A 19,394-nucleotide genomic window follows, 5' to 3' on the forward strand; every position below is an offset into this window, starting at 1 on the left:
CTGTGATAAAAACAGGTGTGTATCTTTCAGTGTGTGCCTATTTATTTTGGGGAGCTTTCTTCAGTGAATAATTACAAGAAATTTAAAAAAGGCAAAAAATTTATAAGGGACAAATATAAATAACACTTAACTGGCCAGTAGTAAACAGATTAAAAACAACATATCAAAGTCAGTTATACTCAACAAAACAAGACACATGTTAAATAAGTCTGAATTAATTAAAATCTCATGCAAAAACAGGTATAAAAGATAAAGTTATATGTATAAAAAAAATCAATAAAATATTGTGAGTCAATAAAAATAACCTCCAAAAAAATTTGCTCGGCTGGGCCATGACAGCGACGGACACAGCAAATTTTTTGCCGTGACCAGGATTCGAACCTGGGTTGTCGCGGCCACAACGCGAAGTCCTAACCACTAGACGATCACGGCTGTCACTGCCGAGCTGTTTTATAGCGGAGATTTTAAAGTATATAAACAGAAAATTTTAACGTACTGTTATCTTTTATTTTTAATGACTGAAATTTATAAAACTGTTTTCCGCTCTTTTAACTTTAAATCGGAAAATGTGAATGCATAAACATACTCCCCTCTCCAGTTCATTATCGAAATGGAGAAATGTTCAGGCATTTACTTTAGACTGCTTTTCCGACTTTTCTCTCCAATATAGATTCTCGAGTTTAAAATTCAGGCTAATAGATTCATCGAAACAAGTAGACTTTTTATAAAAAGAGTTTCCTTCAAACAATCCGGTACACCCCTATTAAACTACATATTTTATTCGTTCATTGTGATGTTTTTTTGCAACTTCATTTTCATGACGTTATTTATCGGGGAAACAATGTATTCATGCACCTTCATTTTCATGACGTTATTTATTAGATAAACAATGTATGATATAATTTTCAGAGAAATTCAACATTAATCTATTGAAAGTCACGTTATGGAGTAAGATTTAGCGTCTAAACCATGAGACGCGATTGTTCGAAACTCGTATCCTAGTTTTAATTTTACGCAGTCTGTAGAACTGATTTTGCTTTTGACGGGATATTTACCATGTCCTCACACACTAATATGTGTTAGAGTAGTGAATTCCAACAATCACCATAGTTTTGAAGTTTTGCAAACGTGGTTTCCTTAGTTCCAAGCAAAAAAAAATTGTTTTTGCTTTTGTTTGATTGTTGTTGGTTTTTTTTTTTCTTTTTTAAAAATGCCTCAAAACAATAACAAAGAAAGCAACAAAACGTCATCATCTCAGCCGTATTTGCCAAATGTATGTAAATTTTCCGCTTTCGAATAATACTGTGTCATTCCTTACTAAAGATGTTTATGAAGTGAAACCGGAAGTCATGTTCAGTATATTTTGCAGCAAATCACTGTGAAACGATTACTGGTTTGTGCTGAACAAAATGTTCGCAGTGCACAGTGCCTCTGGGTTTTGTAAGAAATTTTAACTTTTTCTCGTGTACATCCACAAAAGAGACGTTCGTATAGTTTTTTTCTTCTTTCGTGTTATCGCTTACTAGTAGATAAAGTTAATAACGTGATATTGGTCATAAATGATTTCTAGTACTAATATTAGTACCCTTACTCCTACGGACAACCACAACAAATCAAGTTGAGGCTACGACATCGTAGCTAAAATGATTTTCTACAACCTTAATTGTGTAAGAGCCTGTATGGGTCCATCAAAAAAATGTAATAGAGAATCTGCCACCCATCTCTCAAACTCCGACTGGACACGGGTCCTTCCCAAGAACTTCCTGACTAACGGCATGCTTGGGACCCCATTCCCAGGTTTTAGAGGATGAAATAGATATCACAAAAACGTGCAACCAGTTTTGTTACATACAACTATGACTGTACCCCAAAAAGCATGACCACTGTATTGAATAAGTTTTCTTGAAAACCCTTAAACCAGAGATGTCTGCGTGTTTTTTTTAATTTATGCAATACCAGTAGGTTTAAAAAAACTAAGCAAAAATGCCCTAGAACAATTTGGTCAAACAAGAAAAACCAGTGAAAACCAACATAAATATAGAGTAGGGTCAGTGGCATTTTGGTCTTTTGGGTAGTCCCACAATGTAAGCCCTCAACCTTGATGTTTATTGTTGAGGCGCCACGGTCTTACTGCTTACACATTGGCGCTGTGTAGTATGTTTTGATGTTGACATCATAACAGAAATCCAGTTTTCAGGAATATATCACATACTTGGCAGTCCATAATGATGCTATTCTAAAATTAAGGTCATGATGTTTTAGTCAGACTTTACTTACCCTGATGTCTTCTTCTCTAATAAAATCAAATTCTTACACAAGCAAAAGGACCTGTTCTCAAGTTTCATTGGCCTACATTTCAGTTGTCTGGAAAGCAATGGAAGCCAGGAAGGCCAAAATCTGGTTAAGTTGAAGTATTTTTTTTAATGAAATGAATAAAAATATATTAATATTAAAGAAAACCATTTAGATACTTTGTTTCAATAAAGATTTTTATCATTGTTTTGTTTTGTTGGTCCTGTATGAAATGGTTCTGCTTGGACATGAAAGTTTTGGTATAGCTGCTCCACTTGTGAACATGTAGTTTTCACTGAAAGCTATTGTATGATGTCAGGTTGTTTATAAATGAAAATAATTCTTACCTAATGTTCAATATGACCATTAGGTCAGGCATCTTGAAAATCTTGTTATTGCTAGATTCCCTGAATGGAAACTCATTAGCACGGGGTTCTGACCTGAAGACTTATCATGGTGTCTGCTTGGTCATAAATGAAAATGATGCTGCTTGGGCATCCCGTATGGCCACATCAGTACTTCGAAATACTTTGTGTTATAAATGGCATTTTATTAAACAGTGCTGTTTAGGAAATAGCAGCCTAGCAATCTAACATGAAACACATTCCTGCAACAAATTGGGAAAGAAAGATTTGGTAAGCAAACTAACTTGTTCATCAAGTTAAGATGAAACATCTTTGTACATCTGACTGAGTATTGTTTTCTGGTGAATGATCTAGAGAGAGAAAAGGAATAAATTGAACAAAATCCTGTCTAAATTGCATCTAAGGAGCTTTTTCTTGTAAATTTAGTGTTATAAAACTAATTCTGTTTGGATCATATTACGTACTAATTAAGTTTTTTTCCTTTCACTAGCTTAAATTTAAATTTAAATTGCAATTTGTACAAAAAAGAGGACGAAATAACCATATTTTCAGATTAAATACAACACTAGATGTTGAAGATTCAATAAAACAAAGACTTGTTTTATTGCCTCAAGCTCTCTAAATAGGAGAGATTAATGGTTTGTCAACTGTTTTGAAAATTTATTTTGTGCCCCTGACTGAAATTTGATGAAGATAATTTACTTAATTGCTTGGTCACATGAAAGTACTTAAACGTTATTGTAAAGTTACATCTATTGTTCTTGTAATTCTTATAATTTATACCCAAAATTGTATTTCACTTCTTGGTTTCACTGTCGTTACACATATGAAACAGTGGGTTATTTTGTAAATGAAAGCATACTGTTTTCTCTTTGATTGTATAATTTTATTCCATTTACTTCTTTGTCTTCTTGTTTATTCTTAAATATATATTGCATTAATTTATTGTTCTGTCAGTAGCTTTTCTTGCACATTTATTAATTTATTCCTATATTTACAGTCTGGTCCTATCTCAGGTCATTCATATCTTTTTAAACTCAGTTGTAAGTAGAACCTTACTACACATGGTGATATATGTATTAGGGTTTAATGGCATCACAATACTAGTTATATGGTGCCAATTAAAAGCTGTAGAAATGTAAACATAAACAACAGAAAAAAAAACTTAAGCTAATTAAACTGGCAAATTCTTAATACAAAAAGAATTTCTAAAGTATTGCATGTGATAAACTATGCCATTGTAATTAGAGGATCTCAGAGCAACCTGGCATAAATGCCTCTCTTCCTCCACAATAACAATGTTTATCCAAACCAACTACATCTTATTTGTCACTGAGAAAAGGACATAGAAGTACATGTAGTCAGAGATCTCGGAAATACTTAATTATGCATATTTGGATGCCAGTTTTTTTATCTGGGACATAGAAAATCACTGAGGTGGGAGTCCTTCATACGCATGTAATAGGTGTGCGGCAAAATTCAAAGACTTGCCAGTCCTGCTTCAGCCACCTGCTTTGTAGGAAAATGTGTTGATCATTTAGCTGTGCTGATATCTGCATTGACATAATTCAGTGACTGAAAGACCCCCTGATGTACATGTTTCCGGTTTATAAGAGTACATAAAAAAGAATATGATGCAATAGCTGGGCAGCAAGTTCAAAGGCTTTGACTGGCGGCCGAGTGGGAAAATGTACTGATATTTACAGTGATTGAATTCAGAGGCAGAATGACCCAGAGATGTACATGTGGTCATTTATAAAAGTAAATTAAAAACCAACTTTAGCTTTCGTTATTGTGTTCATTTCCGAATGTAGTGGAATAAGCAGTGCATGTCACCTCAGAATCAAAACATGTTCGTAAGTGGGTGACAAGTTGCCTAAAAATGTAAACTTCGCCTTCTTCTGTTAGGAAAGAGAAAATGACTTCGCCTCACCCTGTGATTATTTAAGAGGTACATTGACTGACCATACCATAATTTTTTAAAACGCTCCTTGCCCTTGCCCAGTTAGTTCTAGTGTTGTAGTGAAATGTATTCATTAAGGCATCAGTAGCTAGGTCTAGTTTTTATATCAATTACGTTGACAAACAAACTCTTGGCCATTCACAAGCATTATGTTTTGATAGCTGATTGACCATTAACCCTTTTCTGAGTAAGGTAGCACTATCAATTTCCTGCATGCTATCCTTTGATGATAAAACATGCAAACTTGTGTTTTAAGATCAGAGTCAATGATCTAGATGTATATTAACTGCCTTTTATACACTATTTTGTGAAGTGAACCAGTAGGCCTAACAGGAAATAATGGCGGACTAATCTAAGTCTGGGATGTACCAGTTTATTAGATTGTCTGTTTTCTTAAATCATCGGGCAAATATATTCAGAAAAAAATATGCAAATAATTGAAACCAAAGCCTAGGTATTATTTTATTAAAGATTTAACTTTAAAATGCAAATTATGTAGGTCAGAAATGTATGGGACAGTGCTATGTTATGGAATTCGCGAGATGTGCTTTAAAATCTACGCTGTTTTCTGACCTGACACATATTTGCGAAAATACGGGAAAAAACAGCAAATCAGATACTATTTGACTAAAATTACTAAAAGTACGTATACAAATAAATAAACCATAAATTTGTGATCCTGTCAATGGACTGTTGTAATGAAGCTATATTATAGTGAGTGATTACATTACGAAAACCTCTCCATATAAAAATAGATGCACTCAGCGTCTGTGTTGATTCTGTAGGAAAGAAGGGACTGCAACTTTTGATGGTGGGATTCCTATTTTTACTAAAATGGGAGTCCTGGACTCCTAATTTTAAAATCCTAGTGAGACCTCTGGTACTGTTGTCTCATAATTTTTATCTTTTTTAAAGTGAGATTTCACAACATAGGATTATTTCCCACAAAGAATGATGCATTTTTATTTTGTTATCTTTAAAAGCAATAATACAACATTACCAAGTACATTTATTCTTTGAAGGGAATGATACAATATTACCAAGTACATTTGGCTTGCTTTTATAAAGGTACATGTGTTATTGAAGGTGCCGCTAAATGCTCTCTTTGAAGGACCAAATCAATACCCGTTTGTTATTGTTGCGGCAACATCAAATAATTGTAAAACATTGAGACAGATTTTTTTTATTTGTTTAGTATAAGTCGGTGCGTCAAAGGTAGTCAGTTTTCTTTGAAGTTGCAGCTAAACTATTTTTTTCTGGCACATTAAAAAAAAATTGCTGTCACCTGGTTGACTGTAGTAATTTCCCATTCCTGTCTTCATAGGTGGTTGGTTGTAGCTAGTCAGTTGCATAGCTATTTTCATTATATTACAGCAGGAGTGCACAACCTGTGGCCTTCTGGCTGGATCTGGCCCACAAGCAAGTTCTGTCCAGCCCTCAGGGCAAATTAAAACAGCACAGAAATATGGCCGGTGAACAGTAATTATATTAAAGCAATTAGTGTTTGCTTCTCTCGAGTGGTCTTAGAAAATGCAATCGGGCCCTTGTGCAAGAATGGTTGTGCATCTCTGTATTACAGCATACAACACCAAGGCCAGACAGCAGCATAAGCGAATTATGATATAACAGTGCACTGTTAGGGTGGTTTATCAATATGAAACAAGGATTTGTTTATGTAACAGTAGATTCATGTGCAGCTTCCAGTCATGGTGCCTTTGAATTTCTCCAACCCCAAACCAAGACTCTATATAGTTTTTATCAGCTGAAACTGTTGTCACCCAGAATATCACCAGATGGCATATTTTGTTGCTAACAAGGAAAAAATTGCAATTTGCAACATTGCTGAAGCCCAGTGTGACCTGTTATTGTGTTCATTTCTGATTGATGCCATATAAATATTGCATCTGACATTGAAATCAAGACATGTAAAGACTTAGAATGCCATTTGCAAATTTGGGCAAGTACTTTGGCATTAAACGGAAAACTGATGAAGATTTAAATGAGATTCAGAACTGTGCTAACATTGCAAGAACTGATTGTTCGGATGGGACAGTAGCCAAGTGTAATAAAGCATATGATGCCTAGCTTAAGAGTTTGGAATAAAAACTTTACTTGGACTCACTCAGTTCATTCTGGTGGACAAAAAAGACCTATATGCCAGTGGTGTAAAGAATCGCAATGTAGCTGGTGCCATGACGTATCAGCTTGCCTTCCCCTTGGATCCATCAGCTGTGTGGAGAGGGGGAACCAGCTGCATGGGCAACAGCTGAGTCTTCATATCACCCTGCCCAGGCTTGCGCCCTGGAGAAGACACTCCAGCTTTGCTCCACAGTGTCGACACAACACGTGAAGCAGCATTTTACTAGTTATAACTCACCGCTCGATTGGTTTAAAGTCAGATGCCAGGGTTTGCTTCTGATGGTGGGAGAGACCAACAGGTCTCACTGGATGGCTACCGCATGCCTAAAGCTGGACAGTACCCAGACAATAAGGTGCCATCTTGCCACAGTTCACCTGGCTTGCTTGATGTGTAAGGCTTAAGGTACGTGAGTACCTGACAAGCGGACTGCAACTACTGCACTGAGAAATAACAACAACAAAAACCGCCAGGAAACCTCCAATCCTCAAACTTTGTACCTGGAATGTCTGGACCATGCTGACTGGGCTCTTATATAATCTCCAGACAATCAGCAATGTTCGAAAGACTTCATTCATCAATGGCGAACTTGCAAGACTTCAGGTCGACAGCGTCTCACTTCAGGAGACATGGCTACCAGATTCCATGTCCCTCAGAGACAAGAACTACACGTTATTCAGGTAAGGAAAGAGTGCAGACAAAGCCAGAATGTTTGGTGTTGGTTTCACTGTCAGGGACACTGCTTGCTGGGGATGATAGAACCCTGCCAACAAGGAAATGGAAGACTGCTATCCCTCCGTCTCCAGTCCAAAACTGAGTCTGTCAACCTGATTAGTGTTTATGCTCCGCAGATACCAAGTATGAGTTCTATGACGAGTTAGACTCGCTCATCGACAAAATTCCCAAGGAAGAGAATTTTATATTACTGGGTGACTTCAACGCTAAAGTGGGTGCTGACCATTGACTCTTGGCCTTCCTGTCTTGGCAAGTTTGGCATTTGGAAGATGAATGAGAACGGGCAGCATCTTCTAGAGATGTCCTCGTACCACAACCTTAGCATCACCAATTCATTCTTTCAGACAAAGCTATAGCATAAAGTGTCTTGGAGGCATCCCTGGTCCAAACACTGGCACCAGCTGGACTTGATCATTATGAGACGGTCTGCCATGAAGGGTATACTTCTTACCTGTACCTTCCACAGCGCTGACTGTGACATGGTGTGCTGCCAAATGAATTTTCATCTGAAGATCTACTGCTCTAGGAAAGAGGATAAACCATGCATTGATTTGAGCAAAATGTCATATCCAGACAAGGCTGAAGAATTCACCTATGCCCTCTCCAAGACATTTGATTCAAAACCTCCCAGTGGTAGTGCCATAGAGAGATGGGATCAGATCAGAGAGGCTGTATACAGCACAGCCACATGGATCTTTGGTAAGAAGCGGTCAAAGAACAACAACTGGTTTGAGGCTAACTCCGTCACACTCAAGGGAAGAATGGCATCTCAGCAAAAGTCATCAAGTGTGGCTGCAGCATGCTGCTCACACACTTGCACAGCCTCCGCTGCCTGTGCTGGGATGAGGGTGCAGTGGCCTCAGGACATAGAGACGCCAACTTCGTAACCTATACAAGAACAAGGGTGACAGAAGTAACTGCAACAACTATAGGGGTATATCCCTTCTTGGCATTGTAGGTAAAGTCCTTGCATGCATCATCATGAACAGACTGCAGACGCTTGCTGACAGAGTATCCAGAGTCGCAGTGCGTGTTCCGCACAGAGAGGTCCACAATCAACATCATCTTCTCTGTCAGGCAGCTGCAGGAGAAATATAGAGAACAACATAGACCCCTCTTCCTGGCCTTTATAGACCTCACCAAGGCATTTGATCTGGTCAGCAGAGACGAACTCTTCATAATCCTGGCGAAGACTGGATGCCCTTCAAAGCTGCTAAGCAAGACCCAGTCCTTCCATGATGACATGAAAGGCACAGTGCAGTACAATGGTTCAACGTCCTACCCCTTTGACATTCGCAGCCGAGCGAAACACGGCTGTGTCCTTGCCCCCACGCTCTTTGACATTTTCTTTGCTGTTCTGCTCAATCACGCCTTTGGGCCATCTACAGAAGGGATCTACCTGCATACACAATGGCAGACTGTTCAACCTGGCATGACTGAAGGCAAAGAGCAAAGTGCTTGAAGCAACCATCAGGGATGCTGCTCTAGCCACTCACACAGAAGCTGAGCTATAGCGCCTGATGGACTGCTTTGCTAAAGCATGCAATAAGTTTGGGCTGACCATCAGCCTAAAGAAAACAAACATGATGGCTCAAGACACGGACCCCTAAGCATCGTCATCAACAATTACAAACTTGAGGTAGTCAGTCACTTCACGTACCTTGGCTTTACCATCACCAACAACCTCTCACTTGATGCTGAGCTCAACAAGCAGATTGGAAAGGCGTCAACAACTCTCACCAGTTGTCACAGAGAATGTGGAACAACAGCAAACTGACCCTGAACACTAAGATCTCAGTGTACCTTGCCTGTGTGCTAAGCACTCTCCTGTATGCCAGTGAAACCTGGACTCTGTATGCCTCACAAGAGAAAAGACTGAGTGCCTTTCACATGCGATGTCTCCAACACATACAGAGGTCTCGCTTGGATTTTAAAACTAGGAGTCCAGGACTCCCATTTTAGTAAAAATAGGAGTCCCACCATCAAAAGTTGCAGTCCCTTCTTTTCTACAGAATCAACACAGACGTGAGTGCATATGTTTTTAGATGGAGAGGTTTTTGTAATGTAATCACTCACTATAATATAGCTTCATTACAACAGTCCATTGACAGGATCACAAATTTACGGTTTATTTATTTGTATACGTACTTTTAGTAATTTTAGTCAAATAAATAGTATCTGATTTGCTGTTTTTTCCCGTATTTTCGCAAATACGTGTCAGGTCAGAAAACAGCGTAGATCTTAAAGCACATCTCGCAAATTCCACAACATAGCACTGTCCCATACATTTCTGACCTACATAATTTGCATTTTAAAGTTAAATCTTTAATAAAATAATACCTAGGCTTTGGTTTCAATGATTTGTATATTCTTTCTGAATATATTTGCCCGATGATTTAAGAAAACAGACAATCTAATAAACTGGTACATCCCAGACATAGCGAAATCTGCTATTATTTCCCGTTAGGCCTACTGGTTCACTTACAGTTTCAAACTAATTTTATGATAAAATAGTGTATTAGAGGCAGTTAATATATATATCCAGATCACCAGTTCTGATCTTAAAACACAAGTTTGTATGTTTTATCATCAAAGGATAGCATGCAGGAAATTGATAGTTGCTACCTTACTCGGAAAAGGGTTAATGGTCAATCAGCTATCAAAACATAATGCTTGTGAATGGGCAAGAGTTTGTTTGTCAACGTAATTGATATAAAGACTACCGGTAGACCTAGCTACTGATGCCTTGATGAATACATTTCGCTACAACACTAGAACTAACCGGGTTAAGGCGAGGGGCATTTAAAAAGAAATATGGTATGGTCAGTCAATGTACATCTTAAATAATCACAGGGCAAAGTCGTTTTCTCTTTCCTAACAGAAGAAGGTGAAGTTTACATTTTTAGGCGACTTGTCACCCACTTACCAATGGCATTTTGTCTAAGTCTCAACATGTCTTGATTCTGAGGTCATGTGCAGTGCTTATTCTGCTACATTTGGAAATGAACACAATAACAAAAGCTAAAGTTGTCTATTTGATGTATTTTTATAAATGACCACATATACATCTCTGAGTCTTTTTGCCTCTGAATTCAATCACTGTAAATATCAGTACATTTTCCCACCCGGCCACCAGTCAAAGCCTTTGAACTTGCCGCCCAGCTATTGCATCATGTTCTTTTTTATGTACTCTTATAAAATGACAACATGTATGTATTAAGGGGTCTTTCAGTCACTGAATTCTGTCATTGTAAATATCAGCACAGCTGATCAACACTTTTCCCACAAAGCAGGTGGCTGAAGCAGGACTGGCAAGTCTTTGAATTTTTCCACACACCTATTACTTTGCATACTGAGGACTCCCACCTCAGAGATTTTCTGTGTCCCAGCTCAAAAATTGCCATCCAAATATGCATAATTAATTCCCAAGATCTCTGACATACTCTGGATCACTTGGAGCGATCGAGTAAAAAACAGCGAGGTGCTTGAACATGCCAAGATTCCCAGCATGGTCACACTCCTCCACCAAAGTCGCATCAGATGGCTGGGCCATGTACATCAGATGGATGACGAACGGATCACCAGACATTTTTTATTCGAAACTTACCTCAGGCAAAAAGTCAATTGGATGGCCACATCTCCGCTTCAAGGATGTCTGCAAGCGCGACATGAAGCCCTTGATATTGATGTCAACACCTGGGAAGAGCTTGCTCTAGACAGGTCCATCTGGCAACATGCTCTGATCACTGGTCTGAAAGTCGGTGAGGACAAGCTATGCTTGCTAGCTGATGAAAAGCAATCACAGAGGAAGAAGAAGCAGCTCCAACACCACACCAGACTCAGCCTTCAGGTGCAGCAAGGACTGCCACTCCCATGTTGGGCTACATAGCCACAGCAGATGCTGCACAACCACCAACCGGGACAGCTCTCATGGGCACACTTCCATCGTCTCTCTCTCTCTCTCGAGACTAACGGAAGCCAACCAGCCACTGCAATATGCTTCTGGGAGGGGACTGCAACTTTTGCTGGTGTGAGTCCTATTTTTACCAAATTAGTAGATCTGGACTCCTGGTTTTAAAATCCTAGTGAGACCTCTGCCATCAATGGCAATATCTGCATCATTAACAGAATCATCCAGCAAGTTTTTCGTGCCAGTTTTGTGGAGGTTCTAGTCTTCTGTGCATTTATTCTCGTTTCTGGTGCAGTATAACTTGGGTAGAGTGATCTGGCATTTTGGTGGATAAGTATAACCCTTTCCTTTCTGAAATCAGTCAGAATATGCTTAAGAGCAGTTTCAAAGGATGGCATATAAGTCAAGTTATTCAGAATCTTCATAAACATTGGAGAAGAATGCTAGAGTTGTGATAGAATATTCAGCACAACTGAAAGAAAATGAGATTTCTATTATAATGAGTTTGCTGTAGATGGAACAATTTATATCACTTAGGAACAGAAATCACAGTTGCTTTGCTATGGATGGCAACCCATTTTCCACATGTTCGCAGGTATTTTAACACATTTTGCAATCGTTAACTTACCACTACATGCACAAGAATTGATAGGGCCTATATTTGAATCAACATCCCTGACATTAACATGCAAAATTAGAGAAATAATTTTGTTTTGAAGGTTTTTGGAAATCCCTGTATGAAGACTTTTTTGGGTTTCATGATCCATACAGTTCGTGTCCAAACTATTTTGTGTGGGTGGCCGGCATATAGTATATTCAGAAGTTAAGTATTGAAGAATGTACCTCTTAGGAGATTATATGATGTGTTTTTTAATAATAATTTCCATTTTGATTAAAACTTTAATGAAGATAATCTATAAATCTATAAATAAACAAGCAAAAAGACAAAGCTAATTTTTGTCATATTTGCTTGCTGCCATCTTGAAGCTCATTTTCCAAGTCAGCACTTCCCTTAAGCCCTGCATTGATTTTTCCCATTTTCATTGTGTCTTTCTTAATTCTCTTTATTGGGGCAATATCGCTGTGCAGGTCAGATGTAATATGGAAATCGGCGCATGGTACCAAATTTAACAAGGAAATATTCAGCTAGTTGGGACTTGCATGTAAGACCTGAACCATGATAGCCCATTTGGTTGAGCATTAGACTCAGAATCCAAGAGTTGTGGGTATTGTATCTATCCATGCCATCCCTAATAAGCTGGCTTATAATAATATTCCTTAATCATTCTTAATCCTTTAAGGTGCAGATAAATAAAGTTTCTTGAGATTAGAAAAACACTACAAAGAATATTTTAATTTCCAGGTATTTTTGCAGTGCTGGGATTAAGATGACATTTGTCCTCTGTACAGAGGTTGCTGCTTAATAAAGGTTAAGCTTTAAAGATTTCTTTCACTGCCTGCCCTGGCAGGCATATACTGTGTATATTCTTTTAAATTAATCATTATGCATTTTACTTTCAGATCAAGCAAGTGTCAGTAAAGGACTTCTTTCAACTGTGGTGGCATCTTCTGTCATCTTGAACTTTCCTTTACATCTGTACAAGCCATATTTTGTCTACAATCATGCTGATGTGTTCAGCAGATTACAGGTGAATGATGGATCAGTTTGATCCCCAAAGTTTTAATCTCTAATGGCCATAGAAGAGAAAACAGAGTTCTCAATTGATGTGTACCCTCAGATGCTTGGAATTTAAATTTTTTACTCATTTCTGATGCATGGTAATTCCAGCCTGTGGCAGAGCGTCAGTCTTAATTACACATATTCTCCTCTGACATATTTTCCCACTTACGTGAGCACCGTCTGTATCAATTGTATGCACCAGTGATCAACATTTACTAGACTACTGTTTTCACATTATCAGCCAATAATATTTCCCCACTGCAGAATCAGTATGAACAGGGCAGAGATAACAGGTAACAGATGTCATGCTTAGGTGGGCATAATTAAATTAATTTAGATTGTTCTGTGATTATCTTTCACATTTATAAAAGTTAGAGGAAGAGGGAATCAATTCTGACTTGATTGGATTAACTTTTGATGAATTTTGTTTGCCCATCAACATGTTATGCTACCAATCATAGGACAAAAATACTCTTTTAAAGTAAGTTTGTGTCACGTACCATTTCATGCTGAAAGATTATTATTATTATTATTTGACCATTCCAGTGGCATAGTTGTTAGATTGTCTGCCTCCAGTGCTGTAGGTTGCGGGTTTGAACCCCTGCCAAGTCATACCAAAGACTCACAAAAAATGGTACAAACAGCTGCCTCGCTATTTGCTCAGAGATTAGTGTTAGGACTGGTCTGCCTGGTGTCAGGATAATGTGACTTGGTGGAACATGAAGCTACATGTGTGCAGCATGATGCTCCACTGCTAGTCATCACTATAAATGCCACACTGCAGACATTGTAGCAGTATGACTGGAAAATTGTTAACGCTACATTAAAATCCAATCACACAAACGTATTATTATTAATATAGCTGTGCATTCAATCTCTACCTTACACAAACCAGTGGGAACCAGTCTGTTTGGTACTAGAAAAGTTTACCAGTGCAATCAGATAACAAAGGCAAAAACGTAACAATTGTAATCTGGAAAATTTAAGGCCAAATGCATGTTGTTTTGTGAGGTAGTAATACAGGGAGAAAAGGTGATCCATTGTGGCTTTCAAGCCTTATAATACATTATCCCTAAAGGTTTTTGTTGTTTTCGCCTGAAATTCGAGTAGGAAACACATTTTGAAAGCTGTTTCTGAATACATCCTAAGATATCAACTTCCAGGTGATTTTCCAATAACCTAATGCCTTGTTGTGTTAGACACATCGTTTTTCATCGGCTGTTTGGCTTGCACATGAGCAAAGGGGTAAAAGTTAAATTTTTTTTTTTTTTTTTGCTTAACGAACCCATTATTTTCATATCAAGACCTCTCTTTATTCCAAATGCCCATCTTATCCTACTTTTTGCAAAGGTTCATCTGTCTGTTTGCAGTTCATACTGGTCTGTCTTAGATCAGAGACCAAAAAGTCTAAAATCCGAACACAAAATCAGATTCTGACCACAGGCAAATTTTGGGTGGAAAAAAATTGGGTCCAAAAAAATGAGGTTTTTCCGTATGTATTTTGTATTACAACTAGAACTTCTAGATTATTTTGTATCATTGTAGAGCTCCATCTGTCTACCTTTCTATAAGACCACACACTTTAGTGCAGAGGTGGGCAAACTTTCCAGTGCAAGTGCCACATACACAAATTTACACCTTGTCGCGGGCCGATAGTTCATTAAGTAAAATAAATAATATTTGAAATAGCAAAAACAAAAGGTTTTTCTAAATAACATCATAATTAATTTTCAGTTGTTAATATGTTGTTAATATTTGAAAACTTAAACTTCAAAAGAAGCACATTTATTTGATAAACAGAGTAACATAAACAGTCAGTGCGAATGATGACTTGTTCCTAGGCTGCATGAAAACCCTTGGAGGGCTGCATGCACTTGTCCCAATCACAGCAGCCAACCAGCCAATGAGGCGTCATGTGGTTGATGAACTTCCAGCATACACATTACAGGGATGATCCTGGCTTTTAAAAAGTTGTCACATTAATCTCAATATTTTGTTGCCAATTTTCAAAAAATGTTGCCAGAATAAGTATTGAATATTTTTCCAAGACTATTAATGTAATAGGCAGTGAAAATTGAAAAAGATGGGATAGTTATTACTTTATTGACAACAAGCAATACAGTTGTAATATTGCAAAATAAATCATTACATGGCTGTTGAGCACTACTTCCATGGTCTTTGCATTGCACATCATGGTTTGTGCATAGGTCTAACTGTTGTCACCAGAAATAAATGCATTATCAAATGTAAAATATCTGCTTTCCTACGGTCTCTCTTTTTTAAATAGAAACATCAGGTATTAAGCAAATCTATATTATGTATATTATTTTCCAAATAATAGTTTTGTAATAAACTTTTTTTAGATAATGACATTTTAATACTAAAACCCTATGATCGTACTTGTCAATGTAAGATAAGTAACTTATAATGCAACCGTCGATTTCACGCATTCAGGAATTAAATTCGCCCCCCCCCCCCCCCTTTTTTTTTTTTTAAATGGTTAGCTTCACAAAGTACATCTCCATCAACCAGGAGTTCAGAAATTTATTTTTGCCATGCTTTACATGCTTTGCTTGTTAGTGAAGTGCTTCCTAAATCCCAGGAATGATCACTGGATGCTGTAGATTGTTCTCGACGAGCAAATTATGATCTCCATTCTCACCAATGAAACTTACATGAGTCAACTGGACCTGGCATTACTGTACCATATATATAAACCTTGATTACCATCATTAAATTAAAAGAAGGAATGAAGCAACATATCACAGAGCATATGTGCCCCCAAAAAACTAATTTGGAATAAATATGTTATTTAGTAAAGAGTTTTATTTGCATATATGAGTTAACAATAAGAAATATGGTGGATATAAAATGTGGGAAATAGTTATCACATGTATCATAGCTTTAGACCACATTTGAACTGTTAACATTAATCCACACCCATTTTAGGCATTGATAGTTATAACAAAAATAGGTTACTGTTTACTTGTCAATCAAATGCTAGTACTTTCACTAACTGTAGTACAGGCGGTTTCTTGAAATAATTGGTATCTGCAATTTTAATAATCAGCTATACGCTGTATTGGCATAATTGGCAAAAAGTGACATCGGTACAGCTTTAGAATAATCTCACCTTTGAGGTCACTCTAGAGATTTTAGTTTTCACTTTTCAGATTTTCATTGTCTTTCTTGAAATTTTGGTGGCAAGGGTCAAATGACTCTTCTGGTTTAAAATCTATTGAGAACCCAGAAAGAGCGTATGGGATGGTTTGTTGTCCATCCACTTGAACAAGTTTATCACTACTCCTCGTAAATTGCCTCAAGGATTGCCTGCAACCTTTACACACACATAATTCCATGGCCGAGTTGAAAATCTTGTTATCACTACTCCTAAATTGCTTCAGGGATTGCCTGCAACCTTTACACACACATAATTCCATGGCCGAGTTGAAAATCTTGTTATCACTACTCCTCCTAAATTGCCTCAAGGATTGCCTGCAACCTTTACACACACATAATTCCATGGCCGAGTTGAAAATCTTGTTATCACTACTCCTCCTAAATTGCTTCAGGGATTGCCTGCAACCTTTACACACACATAATTCCATGGCCAAGTTGAAAATCTTGTTATCACTACTCCTCCTAAATTGCCTCAAGGATTGCCTGCAACCTTTACACACACATAATTCCATGGCCGAGTTGAAAATCTTGTTATCACTACTCCTCCTAAATTGCTTCAGGGATTGCCTGCAACCTTTACACACACATAATTCCATGGCCGAGTTGAAAATCTTGTTATCACCACTCCTCCTAAATTGCTTCAGGGATTGCCTGCAACCTTTACACACACATAATTCCATGGCCGAGTTGAAAATCTTGTTATCACTACTTCTCCTAAATTGCCTCAAGGATTGCCTGCAACCTTTACACACACATAATTCCATGGCCGAGTTGAAAATCTTGTTATCACTACTTCTCCTAAATTGCCTCAAGGATTGCCTGCAACCTTTACACACACATAATTCCATAGCCGAGTTGAAAATCTTGTTATCACCACTCCTCCTAAATTGCTTCAGGGATTGCCTGCAACCTTTACACACACATAATTCCATGGCCGAGTTGAAAATCTTGTTATCACTACTCCTCCTAAATTGCTTCAGGGATTGCCTGCAACCTTTACACACACATAATTCCATGGCCGAGTTGAAAATCTTGTTATCACCACTCCTCCTAAATTGCTTCAGGGATTGCCTGCAACCTTTACACACACATAATTCCATGGCCGAGTTGAAAATCTTGTTATCACTACTCCTCCTAAATTGCTTCAGGGATTGCCTGCAACCTTTACACACACATAATTCCATGGCCGAGTTGAAAATCTTGTTATCACTACTACTCCCGCAATGAATGGTCACATAAACACAAGGTTTTCCGTTAAAGACTTCCGTTTGTGACCCTCATGAAAATTTTGATATTGCTACTGCTACAGAATGGATGGTCATATCATTACGTGTTTTTCTAAACGACTTCTTATGATGTCTAGTTGGTTATAAATAAAAGAAGTGCAGATCTGATGGCCTGTATGGCTGCCATAGCAGTCAATTTGGCAATCAGGTTACAGCTATTCTTTTTGGCCCCCAGATAGCCAAGTGTTCTAAGATTCTCACCTTTACAGATCATTGAAGTCTTGCCTATGTCGACTTTAGTTGAATTCTAGTTTAGGGCAAATATTTGACAAAAACTGTAGTTCTTAAAAACACCCTCCCCCCTTAGATTTGCTGCATAGACAACTGATTGCATGTATATACAACTGTCGGGCAGATTTATTTCCGAAAATTCTGTTTAGTTTGTTGCATTTATAAAGATCTTTATGAGCTCTTCCTACATAATGTTTGTAGTGAAAATGTAATATTTAAGATTTAGCTTTCAGACATTCTTCTTTCCATTATAATTAAAGTACATGTATGTAAGGAAAATGCCCCCAAAAGCCAAACACCTTATACTAGTATGGATATTTTTGTTTTGTTGTGTTATTAAATGTGTTAATGGCTGTATTATGCAGAGGAAGTGGGTGCTAAGAGTCAAGGACATGCCAAGATAGCAGACCTAGACTGGTCTGAGTGGGCATCAAACACAGAATGCTTGGATCATGAGTCTAGTGCTATACCAACTGAGCTACCATGGCTCCTTTTAAATTAGTAAGGAAAGGACTACAATAAATATTAACTGAGAATCTCAACAACAAAATTTGGGTGGGGGGACTTTCAGCGATATGTGTGTCCTTATGTAGGAACTTTTTCCACTTCCTTTTCATAAAAAAGGAGTGGGGTGTTTATAATGGAAGGTACACTTCTTAGGATGAATATGGTATTAGAGCAGTTTTAGTCATTGTCAATACCAGATGTCATGACTAATGTGCAGTTCATCATCAGGTGATGGGAAAACGTGACTCATACCATTTATGAAAGTGTTTTTTATTTTACAGTACTTAACTTATATTCTGCATGATATGGTCACATGACTGGTCCTTGGATTGTTGGCATAATGGCAGAGCACCATAGGCTTAGTGTTAAATGAGGAAATGTTTATTTTCATCAGAAATCAATTATGTCTGTCCTCTGATAGATACAATTAATGCTTAAACTTCTGATTTGGTTTTAATAATGATAATATACAAAATTATTTTAATTTATTCCTCATTGCCCTTGTTATCTGCCATATCTTTTGCAATTTGTCCAGTTATTGCAGCAGAACCATCATAACTGACCTTGAAAATAAACATTTTTGACCTTCGTAATGGTAAACTTAACACTTCAGTGAAGGACATAAGGAGCTGATTTAACCTTGAAAGCTAATTGATAACTGATGTTAGTGAGTAACTCATTACTCATTCTGTTAAGAACAGTTATATATTTATTTATTCCTGTGGGAATTACTAGTGACTGATAAAAAGAAAGACTTTTGATAGGATGTTTTATAGTTTCAGAGACTATACTGTGGTCATTTCCTGCATATAAAAATTTTGAAAATATTCATTTACAATTTTTTTATTAAGTGTTTGAATATGATAGTTTTACTGTATCACGATCTTCTTGGGACCCCTGTAATTACTTTGTAAGTGAATTGTTATATCTCAAATTCATTATTTTACTGTTATAGTATATATATTTCTCATTAGGTGAGTTTAGTTTGTAATGACAAATATTTCTGTTTGTTTTAATATGGATATTCCATGTGCGAATTATAAGAAAGTTTTTTGTGTTGTTCCTCGGTGTTCCTTATAGAAACTATGATCTTCATTAGGTACAGCA

General features: G+C 37.4%; 1 protein-coding gene and 1 non-coding gene across 2 annotated transcripts in view; one reads left to right on the forward strand and one right to left on the reverse strand.

Annotated features, from left to right (window-relative positions):
• Positions 1-360: 360 nt before the first annotated feature.
• Positions 361-432, reverse strand: Trnah-gug (transfer RNA histidin (anticodon GUG)). Its single transcript has one exon. It is a non-coding gene; the product is annotated as a tRNA-His (tRNA).
• A 909-nt stretch (positions 433-1,341) lies between these two features.
• Positions 1,342-19,394, forward strand: part of LOC149799403 (ubiquitin-associated domain-containing protein 2-like) — a 55,566-nt gene continuing 37,513 nt past the window's right edge. Inside the window, exons 1-2 of the mRNA XM_089958741.1 lie at positions 1,342-1,440; positions 12,924-13,051. Of these exons, the coding sequence (XP_089814867.1) occupies positions 1,410-1,440; positions 12,924-13,051 (159 nt within the window). The 5' untranslated portion in view covers positions 1,342-1,409. The remainder of the gene's footprint in view (positions 1,441-12,923; positions 13,052-19,394) is intronic.

This window comes from Sinohyriopsis cumingii, chromosome 5 (genome assembly GCF_028554795.1).
Source record: "Sinohyriopsis cumingii isolate HCF-2022 chromosome 5, ASM2855479v2, whole genome shotgun sequence".
In the NCBI taxonomy this organism is placed as follows: Eukaryota; Metazoa; Mollusca; class Bivalvia; order Unionida; family Unionidae; genus Sinohyriopsis; species Sinohyriopsis cumingii.